General features: G+C 37.5%; 1 protein-coding gene across 13 annotated transcripts in view; it reads right to left on the minus strand.

Moving 5' to 3' along the window:
- MAP2 (microtubule-associated protein 2) overlaps positions 1–26,229 on the minus strand; it is a 172,174-nt gene that overhangs the window by 22,378 nt on the left and 123,567 nt on the right. For 5 of the 13 annotated variants that reach the window (XM_014546060.1, XM_014546059.1, XM_014546063.1 and 2 more), the window contains 7 exons: positions 24,490–24,603; positions 21,940–22,017; positions 11,743–11,988; positions 6,295–10,014; positions 5,890–6,096; positions 5,586–5,720; positions 2,696–2,757 (listed from right to left, as the gene is read on the minus strand). In XM_014546060.1, coding sequence (XP_014401546.1) covers positions 2,696–2,757; positions 5,586–5,720; positions 5,890–6,096; positions 6,295–10,014; positions 11,743–11,988; positions 21,940–22,017; positions 24,490–24,603 — 4,562 coding nt within the window. The remainder of the gene's footprint in view (positions 1–2,695; positions 2,758–5,585; positions 5,721–5,889; positions 6,097–6,294; positions 10,015–11,742; positions 11,989–21,939; positions 22,018–24,489; positions 24,604–26,229) is intronic. The other 8 variants (XM_005874196.2, XM_005874197.2, XM_005874198.2 and 5 more) reach the window with 4 other exon arrangements.

A 26,229-nucleotide genomic window follows, 5' to 3' on the forward strand; every position in this document is an offset into this window, starting at 1 on the left:
TGAAAGTCAGCACTGAAGAGACTGCCCATAAAAATCCAAGACTGAATTTGTAGGTGTTGATAACCCAGGGAGAGATTGTGGGCAAGTTTAAGTAAGTGGGTTGGATGCCAATGGTTTTGAAAGTAAGCTATGCTGGCATGCCCAGTGTCTCTTGGGAAACTCTATTAAATATGCAGACAAGTATGACAAAGCCAAGGATATTTTATCTTCAAATAATTAATATGATTTAGTTGTTTAAAAATAGCACTTGAAACTGAGATTTTTTTTTTATCTCAAGTTTCTGTAGCCACTTTAACAGGCAGAACTTGTCACTGGTTGCACAATTCACTTCCTGTTTTACAGAGCCAGCACCTTGTCTGGGAAGTGTTAACAGGGTCAGCAGAAGTCATTTTTAATTTTTATTGATGCTACCCACAAAATAGTGAATTTCAAAAGTGTGAATATAGGAAAGAAAACTGAGTGACTGAATTGCCACAAATTATAAAAGAAAACTATTAATTTGATGCTAAAAACAAAATAAAATGAACAAAAAATCAAAATGAAATGAAGGTTTACGGTCAGGTTCACAATAAAGGTCAATTGAAAAATTGGAGATAACTGTTCTGATGGGTGTACTGAATATCAAAGAAAAATAAAAGTTTATCTTAGGGTTTTAGGGAACAGAAAAAAATGAGGTTACAAGGAAGGAAAAAGAGGGATGTTAAATGAAAAACAGCTGGAAAGAATGGTGGTCTAATTTTCCTCAGAAAAATGAGATGGGTATTTACAAGGGAAAAAGGTTCATTTTTGTGTCAGAAGATGTGTATGGTTTCTGTCTTACGTGTAAGCATTGAATGTCAATTCCTGTTGAATTATTTAAAGGCAAAGGCACTTTAAGAAAATTTCCTAAACATTTTTCAAACAATGTACATGGAAACATTCTTTCCCTAATGGGGGAAAGCTCAAATTTACTTTCCATATCTGCTGCCAAAGATTTCCACCTTTCAAATAATAATAACAACAACAACAACAATAATAGCAACTATCACTGTTAAATACTATGTTCTAGGCACTATTTTATAAAATTACTATATTTAATATTTACAGTTAACTTATGATATAGGAATTTTTACTCCTTCCATTATTTTTTGGAAATGAAGACACAGGAAGAAAAGGTAATATAGTTAATATTGGGCCTGGTCTGTTCTAGCCCTGCTCTTAAACACCACAACTGACTAGTTGCTCATCAGAAACAGAAAGTGAAGATATACAAATCTTAAAATCACAGTGTTTTCAAAATAAACACTAATATTTACCAAAGCAATAAATGGATTCTGTTGCTTGCCATATGTTCAAGACTATAAACATCTATATAAAAATTAAATAAATATATATCTATTTATGTTTTTATCAACATAAAGCTCCTTGTGTTCAGGATTATATAAAAGTCTGGCTGTCATTAAAAATGAATTCCTATTTTTCACAATAAATAAAAAGTGGAAGTCTAAAATCTTACTTGTTTTTAAAAAGCTAAACAAAGAATTGTGATTCATGCATCATACATGTTGGCTGAGAACACTGTGATATGTTACTAATTAACATAATTCAAATGATCTGTTGTAATTTTAGGATTTTATTACTACTCTTTACAATTTTTCTTTCAATAAGAAAAGTCATGTTGACTTAGGTCTTTTGAAAGTTTTAAAAATATGGTTAATAATATAAAAATAAAGTTCATAAAATAAAAACAAAAAAGATTTTTAAACATATAAAGAAGTTAAATATCATCAATACAACCAAATTAGAACAATAAGATATTTCATCTTCATAACTTGAGAAATATAGAAAAAGTATAGGAATAACTAGTAACCATGGTGAACGTGGGCACTTTTATATACAGCTGGACATAAAAGTCAGTAGACTCTTAATGGAGGACAATCTGATAATCTCGATCAAAAACTTTAAATATGGACCTTCTTCTTGAAACAATAATTTCACTACAGGGAATGCACAGGGATGCATTTATAGGATTGAGCAAAAAATGATTTCTGCATAGTAATATTGCTAAAAATTAACAAAAATATAGTTTGAATAATAGGGAGTTAAGTATATACTATGAATAAATAAAATGCAATGTGATATAGTCATTAAGAGAATGTATAAGAATGTTCAGTGACATGGAATTCTGTTTACTGTTTAATTAAACAACTGATACGCTGTGCTTTTGTTATTAAACCTACAAATGTGTAGAAAAAAACAAAGATTTTACATCAAAATGGTAACTGTAGTTGTCTTTAGATAAAGGGGTTAATAATATATTTTTACTAACTTTTGCTCATCTACATGCTTAATTTGCTCAGATTCTTATTTGGTAGATAGACATAATAAATATGTATTATAAAATTTAATTTTGTGTTGATTATAATGGTTTATCTTGAATCTATGAGAAATAAATAATTGGGCTCCCTCCTTTTTACCAGATCATTGTGCTGTTTCATATGTTTTGTCTTCCTAATAAAGAGCAGCCTTCACCAAGGACAAGTCATCCCAGAAGACATTAAGACATGCCCGAATGCCACCCAGAATCATTCTGATTTACAATGACAGCTAAGAGTAAACAGCTAAAGTCTAAATTATATCTAAAGTTAGTAAAACATGGCCACTAATACCAAGAGGAGCTACAAGTGAAGAACAGGGAAAAAGTTATTTTACTCACAGAGACTTTGTCCTTTGCCTGTTTAAATACACTGGGAACCTGATAGGATTCACCACCTGCTGCTGTGGGAGAGAGAAGACACAGATGACCCCAAACTTAATGGCTAACCACCACACACATGCTTTTCTCAATACACTTTGGACAGTCAGTTGTGTCAACAGCCTAATGCAAAGCAAAATTTTGCTTATTTTGAGACTCAAACTCAGTAACCTAAAGAAACCTGAATAATAACAACACTCCACTATACGGTGTGCTCATTAATATAGCCCAGGGTTTACCAAAGCACAGGTAAGCACACCAAATAATTTTCTACTGGTTACTAATGTTATCTTTACATCACTACTACATGAGGATAGATCCTTTAGAACGGGAGTCACAGAATAGCAATCTGAATGCTATGGAATTTAAGGAAAAGGGGACTGGCTGGTTTCTCCGGTTGGCATGATATAAAAAAGAGAGCTCATGAAGACTCCCAAACCCTCTTTTTGTAGCCATTGGCATACCTTCAGGTACTTCTGCCTTTCATATTCCAAACTCTCTTGGTCAGCCAACCCCTTTTCCCTCTGCACCCTTTCACTTCACAATATGAATGACACACTTGATCGATGTGAAACATATCACATGAGCAGAGAAGGGAAGAAAAAGAGGTTGTCAAAGAGAGAAAACATGAGAGAGCTTCGACTTCGGTAATATAGAACATGCCCTACACATGAACTTACTGAATGAAATCATTACCACATCTGTTACTGCTGTTTTTCTTGCTACTCGTTTATACTTCTGGTGTCAATTTAAAACTCCATTATCTCCAGCGTATTTTCTGTCGATGACTTACCTGACTTGACTTTAAATATCTCTCATGACTGAAAACAATCCTTTGTGTTTTGGAAAATGATCTGCATTTAAAAGTTGTGCTTAAAATTAAAGAGGCAAGCTTGCATATTTACTTCCTCCTTAATTTTCTTTCATAAAAGAGAAATCCCCAGTGGGGGGCAGAAGAATACTTATCCTTATAAGCATTTCAAATGAGTTTCAGAAAGTTCCTTATGCCATCTGCAGCTCTAACACAAAAATAATAACTGTCTACAATATGCTACATGCTATTTAGGATTGGCTAGTAAGATTATTCACAGATTCTGGAACTGATTTTTTTTTTTTTTTTTTTTAGGAAGAAGCTGTGGAAATGATGTATCCTTACTATTTCTATTTTTTTCAAATTTCTGTGCCATAGAGTTTGCTACAAGCCAATGTCACCCTGTTTGGTGTATGCTTTCTGCTTGAGTATTAACCTTTGAATAAACTAAGGAAGATCCTAATTAGTACAAAGATCTTGAATAGAAATGACATGTAGGTACTTCACCACGCCATTTGACATTTCCTCTGAAATTCCACAATCCTGATATATTCTTTCATCCTTTCAGGTAGAATAAAGGATTTTTATGCCCAAACCAAGAGTTTCTGCCTGCCCAAGTATCTGGCTAACTAGAAGAAAAATTGAAGGTTTAATGAAAAATGATCTAATATGTGGATATAAGATTTAGAGATGGCATGTCAATTCCTAACTATTAAATAGATTCTCATCCTGAATCTTTATTATCAGTGTTTGTGCACAATTAGAAGTCTTCCACTTTCAAATACCACCTTTGAGACTAGTTCTTGAAGAAAAGCACATTAAACGATTCCGATATGAAGGACACAAATACAAAATACTTGAGATTATTAGCAGCTACCACAAAACCATCAATAACCTGGATATTTTTTTTATAAAGGTTAATGCTGCTCTTAACATTTAAATCCATCTGAATGTTTATAAAAAGGCACGTCTAATGTATAATGGAAAGCAAAATATTCCTTCCCGATTTAGCAATCTGATACCTAATTTTGTAGACTGCAAGTATGCCACTTAACAAATGCTAAAATGAAATATATCATAAATTAAGATTATCATAGTATAATTATACATTTAAATAAATAATACTATAATTTAGGAATGGAGTTTGCATTATAGATATTTGATGGCTTTTATATGATTTGTAACATGCTGTGCTCCTTCACTCCATCACTTTTTCAACAGTAAAAAAAAAAGTATATTTGAAGAAGAAAAAAATAAGAAGTCAGTAAAATAGAAATACACCTAAACTCTAAGAAATGTTGTGGGGAGAGAGAGTTTTATCTTTGATTACTGAACACTGAATTATATAGGACCCAACACATTTAAGAAAAGCCCAATGGTGAAATGTCAGCTGAGAGATACATACAATAGATTGAAAAACCTTTATAATTTGCGAATCTGAGAAATAAAATCTGAGGAGATTACCAGATAATTTCATTTTCTTTTTCTTCCCCCTCTTTCATCCAAAGCAAAGTAATTTTGCAACCACTATTTTAACTCAGATTTGCTTTTCATTTTCAATCTCTAAATCACTATGCATTCTTGGTGGTTTTTAGTAAGTTCATCAACATCAGTAACAGATTTGGCAGTAACAATTTAGAAAATAGGACAAATACGTATGGGTTTAAGCATGAGGGAGATAAATAAGCAAAATAATGAGAATGCATACCACGGTTATATTCATCGCCATCGTCTAACCAAACACACAGAATGAAAATAGGAATCCCCAGAACGTGACACTAGAGCACAATGCCAAGATACAATCACTGTTAAGTCTGAGCATGACAAAGAAACAGATGGTCATGACCTCTTCTGCAGGGAGGGAAAAAAAAAAAGAATAATGATACAAGACACGTAATAGCTGAAATCGTTCACGACTACTGAGATATTTTTGGAAGAAAAATAAAATGAAGAAGCTGCTACGGTAATGAAATTTAAAAAACAAAAACAAAACAAAACATGTCTATGTTTGCCAGCCACATTGCAGAATTGAACAGTCACCTGTCGTTTTCCGCTTAACACAGGAGAGATGAGTTGGTCTAGTATATTTGATAGCAGGTTTTAAAATGAATTTCCTGGAGGGAGAGTGGGCCTGAACTTCTGTTTTTTTAGCAAGTTCAGCCTTCTTATAAACTGCTATGAATAAGAAAACACAAAAAGCACACCATCAGGAGAAAATAAACACTTGGAGCAAAACCGAACAAAATTTCATTACATAGTTACCACTGTTAGAAGTTTCTTCTATAAAAAGAGTAATAACGAATTACTTCACAAACATTTTTAAAGAAGTGATTGTTAAATGAACCTTTTTTCCTTCTCACTTCATCTCTGGAGACTGTGCTAGGTTCCTTTTTAGCTACTTTTCTTTCAGGAGTGGAAATTCTGCCTCTCCCGGTTTTAAAAGGCTTTTCTTTTCTATGTTTCTCGAGAGATGGTCTCCGAGCTTCCTTTTCAGCTTTCTCCTCTTTAGGAATAGTTTCTAACTGTTCTGTCATGATGCTCCTATCATCATCTGCGAATCAAAGCAAATCATGACAACAAGAACAACAAGAAGAACATTAGTAACAAGTGTACAGAAGCCTTCATCCATTGAACAAAATGCAAAATAAAGAGACAAAGGGGCGTTTTTAAATGTTTAAAATGAAAAAAAAATCCATTAGGTTATGGGATTTTCTTTGGGAGCAGAAAATTAAAAAAAAAAATAGCACACCTTGAGTGTCCACCCAGAGGCTGTCAGCATCCATGATGGAGTCGTCAATGGTGGTCTCGTCTTTGTAATCATCATAGGTTTCCGTCTTGTATTCTGAAAGCCCAGCCACTTCTCTCTCAGGGGAAGCCGGAGCCTTGGGGGCGCCATCCTTGGGTTCTGCCTGGGCTTCCGCTGCCTCTTCTACTTCAAGCTCTTCCTCGGCATGAGGGGATGGTCTCCTCTCCACCTCTGGCTGCTCCAGGGCTGCAAAACGCACGCTGTGGGAACCGGACTCGCCTTCATCAGTTGTGGTCTGCACTACAGTGATGAAGTCATCCTCAATGGTCACAACAGACTCTATCACTCCTTTGTGTTCACCTGGGCAGGCCTCCACAAATTCCTCCCTGACACTCGGGACACCCACGTCAGTAATCTGAAGGGTGTCTGAGCGAAAAAGCAGTTTATCATATTCTCCCCGTGCTTCTATCTCTTCTTCCTCATTTTGAGCTTCTGCTGGTTCAGCCCCGACGGCTTCAAGCAACGGCTCTGTAACATCAGAGGGTGTGATGGAGATACCTGGGGTCTCTTTGCTTTCTTCTTTGGGTGGCTGAATAGATTCCAACTGGACATCCGCTCTCTCATCCTCAGCTAACTCGGCCTCTGACACAGCAGGTGCACAAGGGACTTCCACAGACAATTTGATGGCAATCTCGTCTTGAATTAGAGAAGATTCCGGGGAGGTTTCCTTCTTGCCCTCCTCGGGCTTCAAGGACTCCATGGTCAGGCTTTCGTGTTCACCACTGGACTCGTAGGACTCTTCTTTGTCCACAGCCTCCTGGTGTACCAAGTCAGGCTTGGCCACCTTCTCCTTGACTTCTGTCTCACTGACTTTGGTGCCTTCTCTCATGTGGCCTGACTCAACACCCATAAACACACCTGCCTCCTGAGGCGTCCCGGATAAGAGAGTGAGGTCCTGTGTAGCCTCGAATTTAGGCTCTGTTGACTTTGCAGCATCTATGTTTAGCCCTGAGGCCATCTGTCCAAACTCGCTGATTTTAACATCTAAGTGACCCTGCTCAGCTTTCTTTGCAACAAAATCCAGTTCTGATCCAGCTTTTTTGGATTGTTCTGCTTCAGCTACCTCTGGCACTGAACTGAGACCTTTCTCAGCCATGGCAGGTGATGCATCTTTTGATACTGTCAGTTCTTTGGCCAAAGCATGCTCGTAGGTTATTCCTAATCCAAATGTTTCAACTTTGTCACCAGCCTCTTCGGATTCCCGGGCATGTTCTTTTGAATCAGCATGTTCTTCACTCTTTTCTAGTACAGTGTCCAGCTTATCATTTGCTTTCCTCTCCTGATCAAACTCCCTACTCAGTCCTGATTGTGGAGATGCTTCTTTCTCAGCACTGAACTCATCTCTGACTCTTCCGGCAGCTGCCAATTTTACTTCAACCAATGAAAGGTCTGTGGCCACATCTCTTCGCACTTTATCATCACTGCCTTCGTAAAAGGAACCACTCTCTCCTGATAAATTCTCACTGTCTTGAACAGGTGATGGGAGTGGGACTGTGTATTTATTGAACACACAGTAACCCATGTCTTCGAGCTGACTGTCCGTTTTAACAATGACGTGGTTTTCATCGGTGACAGGGGGCAAGCCAGTACGATTCTCCTCAATGACATTCCCTGATGGGACTGATTTCCTCCTGCCAACCTCAGTGTCTGCACTCACAGAAGCTAGTCTTGATCTTGTGCCTGCCAGATCTAGCATTTCAGGCAGGTCAGGGGCCATGACAGTACCATTTTTGTAATAATCTTGGGCTAGGAATGGCGATTCACACACTGTCTCGACTTGAGTATTTCCCTCTCCGGCAGCTTTTTCTCCCTGTATCTGTTCTTCTTCCTCTTTGCTTTCTATTGGGAAGCAAGGGGCCTTCTCCACTGCTGGGGTAGTGGCTGGAAGGTAATCATCCCCTTCGTCCATACTTCCACTGGTGTTGGTTAGAATATCAGAAGCCAGAGGAGAAAGATCATGCCCCCGACTAAAGTTAAATCCAAGGGCTATGGAATCCAGGCAAGACATGGGCAAATTGATTGACATGCTTCTTTGTTCTATTGCAGACCTACCACCGAGTCCTAAACTCCTGCTTAGTGTCAAATCATCCTTATTCTTACTATGGAGATCCCTTTTCTCCCCATATACTTTTGGATCAATAGTAAACATTCTTTCTTGAGGAGAACTGGGCTCCTCAGGTAAATCAGGTGGATAACTCTTTGCAAGAGTGCTATACCCTGCTTCTTGTGCTGGAGCACCGGGCTGGGGTTCTTTACCTGCCTGAAGTCCCTTGTCACCATATTGATGCATGGGAGATACAGTATCAAAAGGCTCTTGGGCACTTTCTCTTGTGTCACTCAGTTCATAGTAATCACTTCCTGGCTGGAAGCTTTTTGTCACTTCTTCTTTCAAGGCAGATGTTTCAAAGTACTTGGACATTCCTGACTTATCTTCATAAAATGGCATGTCAAGCTCAGCTAATGTTGCAGCCCCGACTCCTTCAACTCTATTACCTTTGTCAGCAACCTTTTCTTCAAACAGATCCTCGATAGCATTCTTCTCACTTAGCACAGCTGGTTCCTTCTCCAGTGCTTTAGAGGTCATGGCTGAACTTGTAACTGCTTGCTCCAAACTCTCAGGGAATGACTCCTGTTTTAATGTGGTCGGCTGTTGGCTTTTCTGTTCTTCTTTGGAGAAAGTATGCTCTGTGGAGGGCTGAATTACACCTGTTTCTTTGTCTTTTGATTTGGGGGCTTCACTCTCTTTCAGCATGGTTTCTTTGTCAGGAATGGTTGTCTTTTCCTCAAGCTTCAGCTGAGATTCCTTTTCAGTAAGTGAAGATTCCTGGCCACTAAGGGTGGGCGTCTCTTTTTTCTGCACACTTTCTTGCTTTATTGCTCCTTTTTCTTCTTCCAAAACTTTCTCTGGGACACATTCTTCTACGTCCAGAATGTGGGCATCTTTGGGTGAGGGAATTGCCTCTGAGGCTGATACTTCTGCCATTATGTAAGGTTTATCCTTATGGGGCTCTTCAACTTTAGAAGTGTCTTTGGCAGTTACTGGGCCACTGGTTTCTTCCAGAGATGTTTTGTCATCAGACTTTAATAGGGCAGGAGCAAAAGATGATGCTTCTTCAACTATTTCATTCTTCATAACATCTGAAGGGAGAGTGAAACTTCCACTGTGAAAAGGACTCGGCATGGGAGAATCAAATTGTTTCCCTTCCCATTTTGGGATATCCTCAAATACATCATTTTTCCTCATGGGTGTTAGAGGGCCAGGAGATATCGGAGCAACTAAACCCCACTCATCCTTTTTTGTTTCCATTGGCAATTCGATGAACCAGTCCTTTTGTTCTTTTGGAACTGGGGTTTCTGGAGGGAGGTCAATACCAGGTACCACTAGGCTTGGTTCTGCCTTCTGTTTCGAGTCTTCTAGGCCGGCACCCAGAGTGTGCCCAAACAGAGTGAGAGGCACTCTTCCTTCTTCCGGGCCTCGTCTGTCCTTTTTATCTGAGGACATTTCAGTTGTCTCAGGCTGAGAAACTAAGGCAGCATGTTTAAGATCTTCACCAGGCTTACTTTGATTCTCTAACTCCTTTTCTTTCTTGTCTAATGGCTCAGGTAAAGAGGCAGTCAATTCCTGTTGATCATGGAACTCCATCTTCGAGGCTGTAAGTAAACCTGAAGTAATTGGGTTGATTTAAAAAAAATAGGCAAGTGCTTTCAGGCAGTAAGCTTAAAATTATATTTTGAAATGACAAATGAATGGCAGGGTGAAAAGAAAAACTATGGAACATGCACACATGCTACCCATTTAAAAATCAATATGAAAATGTCAGGATTGAGATATATCTGTACTATTGCTAAAATGAGCTCTCATTGTGAATTAATGCATACAGAAATTATAGAGTATATTTTGAATATTTTTTGTCCTTTGTTTAGTCTCTTCTAAACAGAATGTGATATGAAGTGTAGTAGAAAGAATTTACATTCCTTCTTCAGATAAAAATTGTGAATTAAAGAATACTGAATATGTAGCTAACATTAGGGTGCAAAAGTCATATATACATATATATGTATATGTATATATAGGACTAAATATGGAAAAGGACCAATTTCTACTGAACTTATTGTTTTCTCATTTAAAAATAAATTGGTAGGCCATGGGCAGAGGTCAATTCATTATAATAAAAGTTCATGATTTCAATGATCTTGATCAACAACTTTGGGGGGTATTGAACAATTACTGAAATAACTTTTTTTAAAATTCATTAAGATTAAATTTCAGCAATATTAATAAATATTTGTTATTGACTTTATATGGCCTAAGAATCGACAAGTCAATTTCTATCATGGATTCAAAATTCTTAATAAATATTACTTAGTCTTTATGATAAATATAAGGAAATCTGAATTATAATGTTAGTACTGGGAAGTCATATGAGTTACAAAATTTTAAAGAGTATCGACTATACAATATCTTTCACTCCTTGATCATCACCTAATTCCTCATTCCCTGGAACACAATCAACTGGAAGCATCCACCAGTATTGCCTTTAGAGATGCTCCACAGGAATTAAATGACTCTTTTTTTTTTAACTTGTTCACCAATCAAGAAGGCTTCAGAGTCTCACTTGTGTTTTAAGGTTAAAGGTAATTCACTGTGGTCATTAGGGCCAAATGTATTTATCTGGAAAATATTTTGGGGGAAAATAATAAAATCCAGTCATCTCTCGAAGAGCAAGTGTATGGATCATCATTACCTTATATGCTTGTGTGTCCTGTTGTAACAATAGAAAAAAAATAGTTTATGAACTTCTAATAAATATTAGATGAATGAAAACTCAAGAGATATGGGGATGACCAAAGGGGTTGGCTGCCATGGAAAGGAAATGATATGAGAAGCATCAGCAGGAGCTTTTAAGGAAACCAAACCAGTCCTCATGGAAGCATAAAAAAATAGAGCCAATTGCGGTTGCAAACAAAAGATGATTCTATCATTTAAGCCTCTCTGTGCGAAAGTTCAACTCTGCGACTTGAAACAAAAGCATATGAATTGCTGTCCCCAAAATAAACAAATAAAAATATACATGTATTAGCAATGTGACTGGCAAACATTTGAGATGAGAGGGGGCGGAGGGACAAAAAGCTCACACAGCATCATCAGCCTGGCTGCAAAGCGTATTGTATCATGGCAAAGTAAAACGAGGAATCAGCTGCAGCAGTGGACAACCAAGCTGCCCCAGGGCACCTGTGCAAGCCGCACCCTCCGCTCCGCAAGCCTAGGTCATGGGTTTGGGGATCGTGAGAAGACTCGGCAATGGAATAGCATTGGAAAGGCATCAGGTTGGTAAGCTGCTGGAGAGATCATTTGCAACAAGACACATGCAAATCCTAAGACAGACACACCTTCCCTGGCAGAGGAAGGGGTTTTTACTTCTGGAGACACCTCCGTGACCTCTTTTATACTTTTCTCCTGCGGGGCCCCTGCTGGGGCACTCTCTTCGGGAACTACATGGGTCTCCAGACTAGATTCCACTTGGCCCTCACTGAGGCCCTTGGGTTGGTCTGAGACCTTGGCAGCCCCACACTCTTTCCCAGGAAGAGTGGCAGGTTTCTCTTCCTCAGCCACTGGACCCTCTAGCGCTTCTTCTTCTTAGGGATGAAAAAGATGTTGACGTCATGACCACAGAACAATGCACACAACAACAGAAATATTATTCAAGGCACACTTTCAGCTCAGGAGGATTTCTTTTACCATTTGGATAAGCAATTTACTATTCTAATGCAATGTATACTAATTAGTGCTTGGAAAACTTAGGTATAATCTGCTAATAAGGATGCCTTTTAAAGTCTCATTAAAAGGCTATTTATCTTAAAATTTGAGAGCTGAAATGGCTTTATTGCTCTATTACCACTTAGTGGAAATGGCAGTGAGTTGCACACATGTGAGAAGCTTGCTGGAAGGAAGAGATGGTGCTACCAGATAACAGATGGTTGTGAAAAGATAGATGCATTGATGTACTGAAAAATAAAAAAAATGCTTTACACTCGTTAGACATGTGCTGTTTTCTCCAATGCAAGAAGTCCCTACACATGAATTTCTGATTACTTTATTTAAAACATGCAAACTTTGCTAAAGAACTCTGGGAATAAAAAAAGCTTTGGTCTCAAAATAAGATCCAATCAATTACCTTTACAGCTTTATCATGAAGTCCACCAAAACTATTTAAAATATAATGTATTTAATAGTTTTTCAATGGTGAAATACTGCCTAACTCAAATTATTTTACCTTCACTACATCATATGATATTAGAGAATATAAAAACTTTAAAACAGTAAGTAAAATATTTTGAAAAACAAGGCTCAGGGACAAGTTCAACCTATTAAGAAAAGTTTGCCTCTGGGACACAACTGGTTTCGTAACACTAAACCTGAAATGTTCGTAATGTGGTTCATGCATAGTTCCCCTTGACACTGAATAGGAAAGACAATGTGCTTGTCATCTATAAAGTGTTATTTCTGCCATTCAAAGCCACCAAGGAAAGATAACTGAGTGGCAACCAAACTGCTAAAATATCTCCCCAAAAGGTGTGTATCACATGCACAAATGTTAACAATTAAAATATAAAAACAAACTTATGAAGGGCATGAGTTATTGTGCTTCAAATGGCAGTAAAATAAATCTGATTTTACCACTTAAGAAATTAGAGGAAATATATACAAGCTGTTTTTTAGTTTGCTAATAAAAAATTCTTATTAAAAATTCCTCTGAAACTATTTTACATTGTTTAAATGGCCCTGTGAGAAAGACATAGATAGAAAAGGAGTTTTCTTTTTTGAGAAATATTAAAACCCTTGGAGTTGGGGGCAGGGGAGAACGACTTCATCTATTCCTCACATTTAGCATGCAGACACTTTCATTTTCATAATTTAGCTATGGGAGTAACATTTAAAAATTCAGACTCTAATTTACTAAGGCAATTTTATAATGTGTTAGAATTAGAGATTTTAATTACAGCTAAAAGACTTTTAATATAGCTGCTAATGTCACCTTATCGAATACAGCCTAATCAAGTTAATTTACATGTTTTCCAAATCCATGTAAATTTTTAGCCTTCCATTTTATGATTTTGTATAAATCATGTTTGTTTCCACTCCACATGTTCCTTATTCAAAAATTCACATAGTTTTATTAATTGTCTTAATTTACACTATTAGAAGAACTTAGTTTCACTGAGTAGAGGTTGTAGTTCTCCCTCAGAATGTCTGAGTCATTGGTGCTTTTTGTTTCTTTCTCTTGGAAGAAGTTTATTATCAGGAACATAGTCGGTGAGCTTATCCCCACTGCCTTGGAACTATTTAACCTCCCATTAAGTACTGTCCCATCCTATATAATAAAAGGCTAATATGCAAATCGACCGAATGGTGGAATGACCGATTGCTATGATGCACACTGACCACCAGGGGGCAGACGCTCAACACAGGAGCTGCGCCCTGGTGTTCAGTGTGCTCCCACAGCGGGAGCACCGCTCATCCAGAAGCCAGGCTCATGGCTGGCAAGCGCAGCGGGGAGCGGGCCTAAGCCATCATTTGGACATTCCCTGAGGAGAGGGCACAGGCTGGGCTGAGCACCCCCCTCCCCCGCCCAGTGCATGAATTTCGTGCACTGGGCCTCTAGTATAACATAAACTCTTCACTTAAGCAAGGTATTCTTGCCTATTTGAAAATAATTTCTTCACCTAAACAAAAATGTTTTAGCTCTAATTATTTTTTCTTTACAAAACTACTTAGTTAGAATGAGACACATTGCAGCTCACTGCTCATGGCATAGCCAATTATAAACTAGGGTCTTCCATCTTCATAAAGCTGGAATGACAAAGGCTGTGGATCTTTTCCTTCACTTTAGTTCTACTGATGTGAGCCCAGATTTAGTCACCTGGAAGAGCCTCTGTAGTTTCTGCAGTTAATTAAACAATGTGGAGAAATACATTTATTCCATAACATTTATTCTGCCTTATACAGAAACTATCATATTAACAAGGCACTAAAAAAGATGGCTATTTATAACTGATCTGTCTATCCAAGGAAGAAAAATTATATTCAGGGTCATCTTCTCTTGTTTGCATACAAGAATATATTCTTCCCGAATGATTTATTTGCAAGAAGCAGAAGGGAGTCATATTTTAATTAAACCTTTTTGGATTCTTCCCTTTCTGCCCCCCACTTTTTGGCTTCCTTTTTAGAAGTAACAATACAGAAAAAGGCAGTTCTCACATGCCTCAAGTAAGGTTTCTTTTATATAAATTATTGAGGCCTTTGGATGGATATAAGCTATATAGGGACTTCACTTTCATATGGAAAAAACAGGCTCCTATCCCTCCCACCCCACATATAAAAGCACACTTAATATAATGCATGTAGTCAAAGCCGTGGGCTGGGGAGGAGGAGCAAAAGGGGACCATGCTTGGTTCACCTTTCTCCTGGCCTAAGTGGGCCTCTGCACTCTGCGCGGGGACACTGGGGAGCACACTAGAGGTAGTCCACTGTGAGCTGAACAAAGGATGCTCATAGTACTCCTCATCGGAATTGGAAGGGTCATCCTCAGGCACAGACACCGAGATGGAGGGGACAAGGAGTCTACGCCTCTTCCCGCTGGTGGCAGGTTCGTGGCTGGGGAACCTGTGTAGAGGACCCACTTGATCCTCAGCCCCTTCATCTACAAACAGACACACAGGAAGAAACTGCAGGGAGAACTGGACAAGACAGACACGAGATCAGACAGACAGACAACACCTGCACAAGGACACAAAGGGCCACAGAAGCAGCACAGCGGAGAAGGATTAGCAAGACCAAGCTGATGGGATGGGAGACGGTGAATGTTTCACGCTTCAGGAGCCACTGAATCGAAACTATCCCTCAAATAATCTTGTAATTGATCTAATGAATCAAATGCACTGACACCCTGCTGCATAACAGACCTTATCTATACATTCCCCTCAAACAAGTCAGAATAAGCACAGAAACATTGGCATAGACACAAAGCATTACAAAACAAATGCATGCTTTGGAAGATATTCTTTCAAGTAGATTAATTTCTCTTGTGTTTATATCAATTTATTTATAAGTAAAAAAAAAAAAGAAGGTAGTTAAGATCTTTTTGATGATGGGGAGAAATAGTCCTGTTTGAAGCACAACCTTAATTATCTGGGATGCTCACATAGTTAGCATTTTTGTTAAATTTAATTTTTAGTTTCCAATTTTAACCAGAAAGTAATGTTTAATTTCAATCTTGTTAAGAAAAATCTACAATGCATTATTTTTCTTCCCCGCCTTGCTAAGAAAAGTGCAGTCAGCATGGTTTTCTCTTTGGATGCTAAGTCCTAGAGGCATCCTTTTGAACATCTCATTTGCATGTCATTGAAAGTTTAGGGTTTTAAGAAAGCCCCTAGTATTCTAAACTTGTTTTTGTGCTTTATTTCTCTTCTGAAAGCTCAACAGAGATATAATTAGCTGAAACTTTGTACAGGGAGGACTTCAGATTCATCAAGACTTTACTCCATGCAGTTTAATTTGTACTACTGGCTCTTGGCTGTTTTCCTATTTCAACCTCCTCATTACATATTTCTCAGTTAAATGCTAAAGGAATTGCTCTCATCTCTGACCTTTCCTGTGTCTTGGCTTAGAAAGATGCATTATTTAAATATATTTCCTTAGATATACAGGGGTAGATTGGTCAGCTTCACATGTGGATTCATGTATATTTTAATGAGCTTCAAGGATGATGACAATGAACAATACTTGGCTTCAGATGTAGTGTAGACACTGCATCTCAGACCTGTGTGTCAGATTACTAAATTTGCTAATAATTATTTATTGACTTACATAGAGAATAATTTTAAAATTTCATAATTTTTAACAATAAGGACTGTATAGTTTCTATTCTAAAGTTAAGCATGCAGAATTAGAGCATTAATTTGAAAAGGTACTGTACTTTTAAGGCAGTAACTTATTTTCAGCAACCAGGTGCTCACAACTGGAAATAAGTCTGAAATCATCAGGATACTAAAATAACGTTTTGGGGAGAGAATACTTCTAATCTTTTTGAACACATTATTTACTGACTGCCCTGTGGAAGTTGTTTCTGGATGGGTGCTCAGAACTTTCTCATCCATGATGCTTATTCTATCATGGGATGGCAGAAGCCTAAAATTACATCTGATATTCTTAGTTTAACTCGGCACGGTTTCTCAGCTGAGCAAATAATTGGCTCTAACTTGGTCTACAACACTGGCTGAATCATGAGGCCTGGGCTTGTCATGTGTCCCACCCATTCACATTTCCTCCAGTGACTCTCCAAGACTGTAAACTCCCCAGGTACCCTCGTTACCTCTAAAACTTCCAATATGTTCAACACATTGTAAGGCCAATCAACAAATGAAAATGTCATATTCACCTCTCTGCTGGTCAACATTTATTTTCTGGGGAGTAGAGCAGACTATAGTATAAAACTAAAGAATTTAAAGCTGAGTTCTGGTAGTATAAGACACTACTCCTTGGATTGGTTTAAGCCTTTTGAAGATTTTGGCCTCCTCTTTCTTGTTGCTGTTGCTCTTTTTGAAAGTGAACATGGGAAAACAACCCAGTCTTACTTTAGATCTCTAACATTTCAGAGGAACAGTATTGTCTTTCTGAAAACGTTGACTCTAGTCAGAGAACAACAAAAGCAGCAACAACTGTAAGGGCTGCCGTGGAAAAGTAGCTTCCCTGTAGCGTTTGTCTGGACCCGAGCCAGGCAACTTCATAAAGAACGTCTGGCCAAGTCCAGTCCTCTCCTGGTACTATGAGCTGTCTGTACTCCAAGTCTCTGTTTAGGACCCAGGAGCCTGATATCCATCTACTTTACAAGTCCCAGAGGTGTGTCAGGGATGTGATGCTTAGAGGACCATGACCAGCAAACAGTGCACGTGGTTCCAATGATAGTGACAGAAGACAATAGATCCTCATTTGCTATGGAATTGTGTGTGGCAGGTGCTCTTGGTTCATACCTAATGGAGGTGGGATACATAATCATTATAAATAAATGAATTATTTATTTGAGAGTAATTTGAAAAAAATAAAGGAAATTAGTCCAGTAGTTTATAACAAATAATTTTTAAAAAACACCTCTGAAGGAAAATCAAGTTGTTTTCGTAGTCCCACACTAAGAACCTAGATGAGAAACAGCTTTAGGGATGCAATGGGGCTGTGGCTGGAGGGAATGGGATTTGGATTTGAATTCTGGATAAGCCATCCACCGGCCATGACATCCTGGGCAAGAAGTGGGAGTGAGTACTATCTCTCCCTGTAGGTAGCTAGGAGGAGTAAATGAGAGGATATCTGAGAGTGTGCCAAGCACGATGCTGGACTCCATACATGTTAGCATCTATCAGTGCACTCAGGCAGATGGTCATGGACCTCTGCTGGTTACTTTCATCTGACATCAAAGCTAGACTTGAGAGATTTATGAAAGAGTAAACTCACTTCATAACAGTTAATTTTGCTGTTTAAGGTCAGAACTGAATGCCTTCTTTTATTATAAGTACACATGCTTTTGGGGACACTTCCCTTGCTGCAAAAGATTCTATTTCATTTTAATGCTGTGATATTTGAAAGAACAGGGTAGTCTTATGAACTTGTAGTGTTACATGGCTCTTATTCAGAATGCTAAACTTCTAATGGTTTCAGTGGAGGGATCCATTTTTTCTTAATTTGCTTTCATACAATCTATTTTTTAAGAAAAGCCTTTGAAAATTTATATTGAGTTAAATAAGGTTTGCCATGTTAAACCCAAACTTAGTATGTCAGCTCCCTTGGGAACAAATGAGAAGTCACTTTTATAAGAGACTGAGTCTCACGGGGTCTCTGTGACTCAGTAGTTTTAGTCTGTCTTGGCATCACATCTTCTGCCCCACAGCCAGTGGCTGCAGGTGGCTGGCCCCAGGTGCATTGTTCTCTGTCACTTCTAAGCCCTTCCCATTCTGCAAGCTTTTGACTGAGGACTCCTCCATTTGCCAAGTGGGTTTGCTGCCCCAGAATGATATGGAAGGAAAGCTTTCAGATTAGCAATTATAATATTGCCACATCATTGACATAGGAAAAACCACCCTAGACTTCTGGAGTAAACCGAAGAGGTCAGAAAGATTCCTGGTTCTGTTTTCTGATGATTCCATTATTCTCACACGGGCTTCCAAATTCCAAATAACAACCATTATGGTTAGGCCAAAAAGAAAAAGGAGATTAATTTGAAAACATCCTACCTAGCTTAGTATTCATTTTACTATACCTGCATTTCCTTTCTAAGTGTGACCGCTGTTTAATTTTTTCATCAAAATCCCTTTAAATGTTTCCCAGAATAAGCACATGTTCTGGAAATTATTATTACATTGATTATAATAAATAAATACTCAGAAATGACAGTAATGAACATATTAAGTTATTTTTAGTGGAAGGTTTCATGGTCCCCCTTTGGTAAAGAACAGCATTTAAAATGTTTGATAATTAATAAAAAGCATATTTTCCAAAATTATTGAACTCAATTGAATCCAAGAGTTCTTGCATTTGTAAAAGGAGATTGGGCTGTGGCAGTCACTGTGCCCTTAGATTACAGTTGTTTTGAGGGTGCGTCAAACAGTTTAAAAAAACTCTAGCAAAAACCTCACTTGTTCCATTTCCACTGGACCTGCTATGAGCAATACATTAACTGAATTTTGGCAGGGTCTTTACAAAACCAATTGGTTTGACAAATTGAAGAGTTGAATCCTATCTTGTGGCTTGTCACTAATTTATTTTCTGATAAACAAACTTTAAAAAGTTTTTAGACGTACTTTAAGAATGGTTAAAAAGAAAAGAGAGGGGATGGTTTAATTGTCCAAATCATGTATCTTTCACATATTTAAAGTGAGAATACTACTTGGTCTTTTAAATTAATTAGGTAAAGCTTGTAAAATGCATACTTTAAAAATACAACTCAATAAAAAGGAGACATATGTACTACTCTTTGTAATATTTTAAGCAATAAAACAAAATTAAAAAATATATATATAACTCAAAAATGGTTATCCTAAAGCAAATCATTAGGACTTTGTATAGCTCAATATTTTTTGAAAAATTTTAATAGCACTATAAGTTTGAAAATGTTCAGAATAAAATATCTTTGAATTGCTTTCAATAGGAAGTGGTAAGTTGACATTTTCTTAGAATATATTGAAACAGCCTGGAGAAAGCAATACTAAAATATAAGGGAGGGTTATACTCTGGATAGTGACACTTAAGTTACTAAAATGTAAATGTGATTCTACATTTTATTTATGTTTTCATTATATTCATTATAACCCTCCCCAACTTGAAAGGCACACTGGATGAATCCCCAGATGGATGGAGACCCTAGGGCAGTGATGGCGAAGCTATGACACGCGTGTCAGAGGTGACACGCAAACTCATTTTTTTGGTTGATTTTTCTTTGTTAAATGGCATATAAATATCAAAAATATAAGTCTTTGTTTCACTATGGTTGCAAATATCAAAAAATTTCTATATGTGACACAGCAGCAGAGTTAAGTTAGGGTTTTTCAAAATGCTGACACTCCGAGCTCAAAAGGTTCGCCATCACTGCCCTAGGGCCCTTTCTGCTCCAACTCCCATATGGGAGAAAGAAGAGTAATTATGTGATCTCAGCAGACTTGGAGCCATACCCCTCTCTGGGTTAAAAGGATTCTCTGACCCTTGAAAGGCTGTGAGTAGGGGGCTCAGAAACATTTTCAACTACCTGAGGGAGGTACTATCATCACTGTATTCAGAGTGAAATCCAGGTCCCTCAACCCAGTTGGCTGCTGCTTACTCTCAAATTCTTCACTACTCTGCCTGCTTTTCACTCACCATTAGTCGTGAAACTCCTTTAGTTCCTAAAACACGTCATGCCCTTGTCCACCTAAATGCCCTTGCATATCCTGGCCTCTCTGCCCAAAATGCCCCTTCCCTCCACCTTTGCTTGACCAACACTTACTCAAGCTTCTAGGCTCCACTTCTTAACTGTCCCTTACCATACAATAAACTAAGATTCCTCTTATTCCATTGTAAAAGTCCCTGTTCTTTTCCTTCCTAGTACTACCAATTCAAAATTATGCGTCAGCTTATTTATTGGATTTCTGTTCTTTCCACCAGACAGTGTACTTCCTACAAACGGGGATCATGTCTGTTCTGTTCACTACTGTACACCCAGAATTTGAAGAGAACTGCATACATTGTAGAGTCTCCATATATATCTGCTCAATGAATGGATGAACATAAGGCAAAAAGAATCGTTCAAACCTATGAATTAAAACATCAAATCACATTTTCAGAGAATTAATTAATAATCAGTGGCTTTTATGAAACTAATTATATGTACTGATCAAAATCCCCAAATTTTCTCGTGTTTATTAAAGTAATTTAGTTTGTTTAACAATATTTCAGGCAGTAAGTTTGAAAAAAGTCTTCAGTTTAAGAAACAAAAAAGTTTTGGTCTATAAATCTGTGACAAAAGTAAATTATATTTATTAATCATTTGTAGTTTAGTAATTTAGGAAAATCTGAGGAAATCAAAGAATATTTTATTTGAATCTAATTACAAATTATAAAAAGACAATGAGTCCTTTGTGATGTTTCTATTTCTAACATAATAAAATGATCTCTAAGAGGGACAACAAAAGGAAAAATAAATGAAGAAATAAATGAGTAAAATGCATTAGTATTAAATTTCTGATTTTAGTATATGAAAACTAAATTATATTAATAATTGAGCTGTAGCTTTCCTTTGCTTTCTCCCATAACTCAAACAATACACAAAAATTAACTGATCTAAGAACCAATAATAGTTTGCTTTTAAAAGATGCCATTCATCTCAGATTCTGAATGAATATTCTTCAAAGGCATCCCTCTGTTTTTATCAATGAGAATTCAAAAGCTGACATGGCTTTTCAGGTTGAATAAATTGCATAAATAGATTCATGGACAATAACAGGTCTCAGCAGGAAAGAAGCCATGATCTCAGCTTCCAGTTCATTGCTCTCTGCATCAGCTTCACTCATTAACTTCTTTATTTATTCATGAACATTTACTGAGAGTTTGCAACAGCCCAGGTCCTGGGGAAGACCTTGGCAATGTTCAGCAAAACAGACAATTCCTGACAACACTTCCATAAGGAAGCGCTGAGTTCATCAATATATATTTTTTTGTTTAGTCACTTGTAAGATAAAATTATATCATTATTGTCAAAACATGCTATATTAAGTGAACTGGTTCTCTGTAGTTATTCTAGCAACTTAAGCACAAAGTTATCATTTCCTTCATCAAGCATCTTTTTCCCTTTTTGTTTACCATATTCCTCCACTTCTGATTTTACGTAGATAAATGATTATACATTTGTTTATTAAAGTCTTTGTTTCCTCTTGACTATTTGAAACAGAGAGCTCCCAAGCTGGGTCACAGACTAGCTTATACTGAAGTCCAGTGCTTATGGATTGATGGATTGATGTTTATTTACCCTTTACCAGAAGATAAACCTGAAACAGTCCCATAGGCCTTACCTTCCTCCACGGCGACAGTCCTTTCTGAGGCTGGTGATGGAGGTGGAGAGGGAGGCAGATTAGCGGTCTCTTCAGCTGCTAAAGATCAAACAATGAAAAAATGAGATACGACAATTAATTCTTTTAGGCCAGCAGATGTGTAGGCAGTTCTGCCATCTATAAAAAGTCCTCGCTATGACATTCCAGGAAAGACTCAATAGTAAGTTGCACTTGACTTATTTTTAGCTCCATTACCTGATTCACACATTTTTGAAAACCTAAAAAGAAAGAAGAGCATTTAATATTTTAAAATAATCATTTTGTCTTCTCCATAAAAATGGATTACAGACACCTGCTAAAAGTCCATCATTAATCCCATTAATCTGTGTCTGCCTGTTTAATTAATAAAATATTTCATCCTGGCCCTAATCTACTATATATTCAAACACACATGGGCAGGCATTTTTAGTTTACATTTGACTTGATGGACTGAAAAAATATTAGAATTCTTTATTGTTCAACAAAGTAACATTGTTCAACTTCTTGATCAATGTTACCTTGATTATTCACAGTTATTTTAGATAATGTATTTTCTAAATGGCATTTTGTCCGCTGAGTCTAATACCAAAACCCATCATCTACATGTACTTTCAGAAAAGAAAAATGAAGTGGTCATAGCCAGAGGCAACCTTCAGACAGAGACATGTTCCAGTGGGAGCTGAGTAATCTTCTGTCCTTGGCATTTTACATGAAGGACCAAAGAGAAAGGTTCTGAAAGCTGTAATTAATTTACAGTTAACGCTAAGTTTCCTCAAGACACTTTATGACCACTCATATGAAGGTAAGTGATTTCAGAAGGACATAGTCATCAGTCAAGGCCAGTGGTAAGATCTATTCTAAAGATTATGTAAATTTTTATTTCATAAAGCAGTTAGCAGAGGCAGCATTGGGATGGCAGGTGACTCTTCAGCTCCTTGACCCAGTGGACCTTTCCATGGCATACTTTAAGGTTTCAGGTTGAAAAGGAAAAGGTGAGGGTTTCTCTTATTTCAAGCAACAGAAGTGAACCACAGACAAAAAAGGTCAATGTTTTAGATAACTGTTCCCTCTCAGTTTTAGGAGAAAAACAATAGATAAAGAACATTTGCCCAGCCGGGTGTAGCTCAGCGGTTGAGTGTCGACCCAGGAACCGAGAGGCCACCGGTTCGATTTCCGGTCAGGGCATATGCCCAGGTTGCGGGGGCTCGATCCCCAGTGGGGGGCATGCAGGAGGCAGCCGATCAGTGATTCTCTCTCATCATTGATGTTTCTGTCTCTCTCTCCCTCTCCCTTCCTCTCTGAAATCAATAAAAATATATTTAAAAAAGAACATTTGATTGTAAATAATTAGAATATTTTAAATTATGATTCTGGGAAAGCGGACTTTTGATTGCTTAATTTTTAATAGACAATTGAGAAATCACTGATCAGAAAATCAAATATTAAGGATACATTAGACTGTAAGAGGAAAAAAGGTTATGTTCTATTTTCAGGCTTTAAAAAACATACCTTTCTATGGATTACATCTATGTACTTATAAAATAAACCTACCTGTTGAACCTGAGAAGTTTCCTTGCTTGTGTCTCAGCATATCTATCTATCTATCTATCTATCTATCTATCTATCTATCTATCTATCATCATCTATCAATCACCTATCTATATTTATGGAGAGTAGAAGCCATAAGCCCATGGCTGAGAGTGTTTTGTTGGCAGCACCATCACATTACCTGTTTGTTTGGCCCTGAAAGGCATTTGACTTGTGACCAAAGGAGAGAGAAATGCCATCTGAGCGTCCTTAAATGAACCAAGTGAAGACCAGTATCTTACATGGGACACAAAGAATTGAATTCTAACAAAGCTCTGGCCATAGGTTTTATGTAGCTGGTTCAGGGAGACCCAAAGAAGACTATAGTATATAGACAATCATTTACCAAAACCCACAAAAGGGAAACAATTATATCTAATTAAAGCATTAGTGCCGTGGTTGGCAAACCACGGCTCGCGAGCCACATGCGGCTCTTTGGCCCCTTGAGTGTGGCTCTTTCACAAAATAACACGTGCGGGAGCACACATACAGTGCAATTGAAACTTCGTGGCCAATGCGCAGAAGTCGGTATTTTGTGGAAGAGCCACACTCAAGGGGCCAAAGAGCCACATGTGGCTCGCAAGCCGCGGTTTGCCGAGCTGCAGTTTGCCGACCACTGCATTAGTGCATTTTCCTTATGAATGGGGGCGATGAGATAAAAGTGCATTGGCTTTATTTTTATAATAATTATCTCGTGTGGTCTAGAAATGAAAAGTTAAAAATAATTTAGGGGAAAAGTCTAACTATAAGCTTATCAACCTTAAAGACTACTCAAATACCGCAATGACCCTATTGCGAAAGGTGAAAATACCGTACATCCCAGTGCACCCCAACAGAGGTTTCTGATGAATGAAGTATGAGATATGGCCTCTCTTTGAACATGAAGACTTGTCTGTGACCAGGGAACAGCAGACACAGCCCCTGGTCTGAGGGTTTCTCATTTACCTAAAGGCGGGGCTGCAGGCTGATCTTTATGCTGAGCTTCTTTCTCTTGTTCGCCTTTCAGGACTGCTACAGCCTCAGCCGTGACTACTTGAACTATCCTTGCAGACACCTCCTCTGTAATAAAGAGCAAAAAATAAAATAAAATAAAATGGTGAAATGTCCAAAACAGGTAGCAAAGAGGGAAAGTAAATAATACAATTAGAATTTCATTTCCTTTGTCTTCTCCCCCAAAAGTACAATAAAATGTATTAAATTGCAGAAAAAATACAAATACATATATTGTAACCATAAAAAGGAAAAGAAAAAGGAGAAAGTCAAAGGAATTGGTAGTATAAGCAAAATAAACACAGAATGAAAGAAAAATAAGTAATAGGTATGGCAGCTTATTTTTTAAAAGCTGTTGACATAGACAGAAAAAAATGTAATGTTTTTGTACCTAGGAAAACAAATTTAAAGAGAAGAGAAAATTCATTTTGGATTTAACGTAAAATATGTTTTTGAGTTTTGTTACGGTTTTTTAGAAAAGTATCATTATAATAAGTTTCTATGCTGATCTACATAAATACCATGATTTAAAACCTAACAAAGATGCCTCAAAATATGAATTTGTGATTAAACAGGATCAATGCACATAAGACCAATTCAGAAAAACCTGAGAAGATAAAGTTTGAATGAAACACATGGAAATGATATATAAGAGCTACTACTTTTCTACATAGCAGATGTCTTAAAGATCTTTAAAACATCTTTAAACATCTGCTATGTAGACATAGTTGGTATATACTAGTACAAGGTTGGATTTACATCATTTCCATGTATTTCATTAGATCTTTAAGGTCTATGATATATACCTACCTAGTCAGCACAAAAGTTTCATTAAAAAGGGGGAAGGCTTGGTCAATAAAATGATCAGTCTGTGAGAACCTTATAACCAGTATTTGAATATTAACTGGTTATTTTTTTTATCAATAGTGCCATTCTGGTCATGAGACAGTAATACAAAAACATCTCAGGACATAGCTATAAAGTCAAGTCGCCTAAGTAAAATGAAAGACAACTTGGGAATAATCTGTTACGTGATCTGCCTAAAAATCGGTTGGAAGAAAAACATTAAAAGCAACTTTTCAAAAATAATTCATCTTATAACATCTAATAAATGTTATTAATTTTAGGCTGATATAAAATAAAGGATTTAAAGATATAACCCAGGGAACAGATGATAACAGGTCATCATTATATAAATAAACATCTGCAGGTTAAAAAGTAGAGCCTGTTTTAAAAACTTCAAAAACCAGTATCAAAGCAGTCTTCAATAGATAAATTGAATTCTCGTAAGAAATAATAGTTTTTCTTTGTATTGAGGAAATATATTGGTGGAAAGATAAACAGGAGCCAAATAGGTATAAGAAACAAACTGAGACCTGCTCTCATCCACAGAAACCGACTTGATAATACACACAAAAAAATACCATGCTAAGTTACTTACATTTCACCTAAGTAATCTATACTAATAATAGAGGGATATGCAAATTGTCCGGGATGCCGTCACAGTAACAGTAATGACTGAACAGCAGGCTGGCAGGCTGCGTGGGGCGACAAGGCCGGCAGGGGGTTAGTGAGAGACGACCAATGACTAAACAGCAGGCTACGTGGGGCAACCAGGCCAGCAGGGGTGGCAGTAAGGGGTGACCAGGCCAGCAGTGGGGGGAAGTAAGGGGCGACCAGGCTGGTGGGGTGGGG

Source organism: Myotis brandtii, unplaced genomic scaffold (assembly GCF_000412655.1).
Source record: "Myotis brandtii unplaced genomic scaffold, ASM41265v1 scaffold43, whole genome shotgun sequence".
NCBI classification, from domain to species: domain Eukaryota; kingdom Metazoa; phylum Chordata; class Mammalia; order Chiroptera; family Vespertilionidae; genus Myotis; species Myotis brandtii.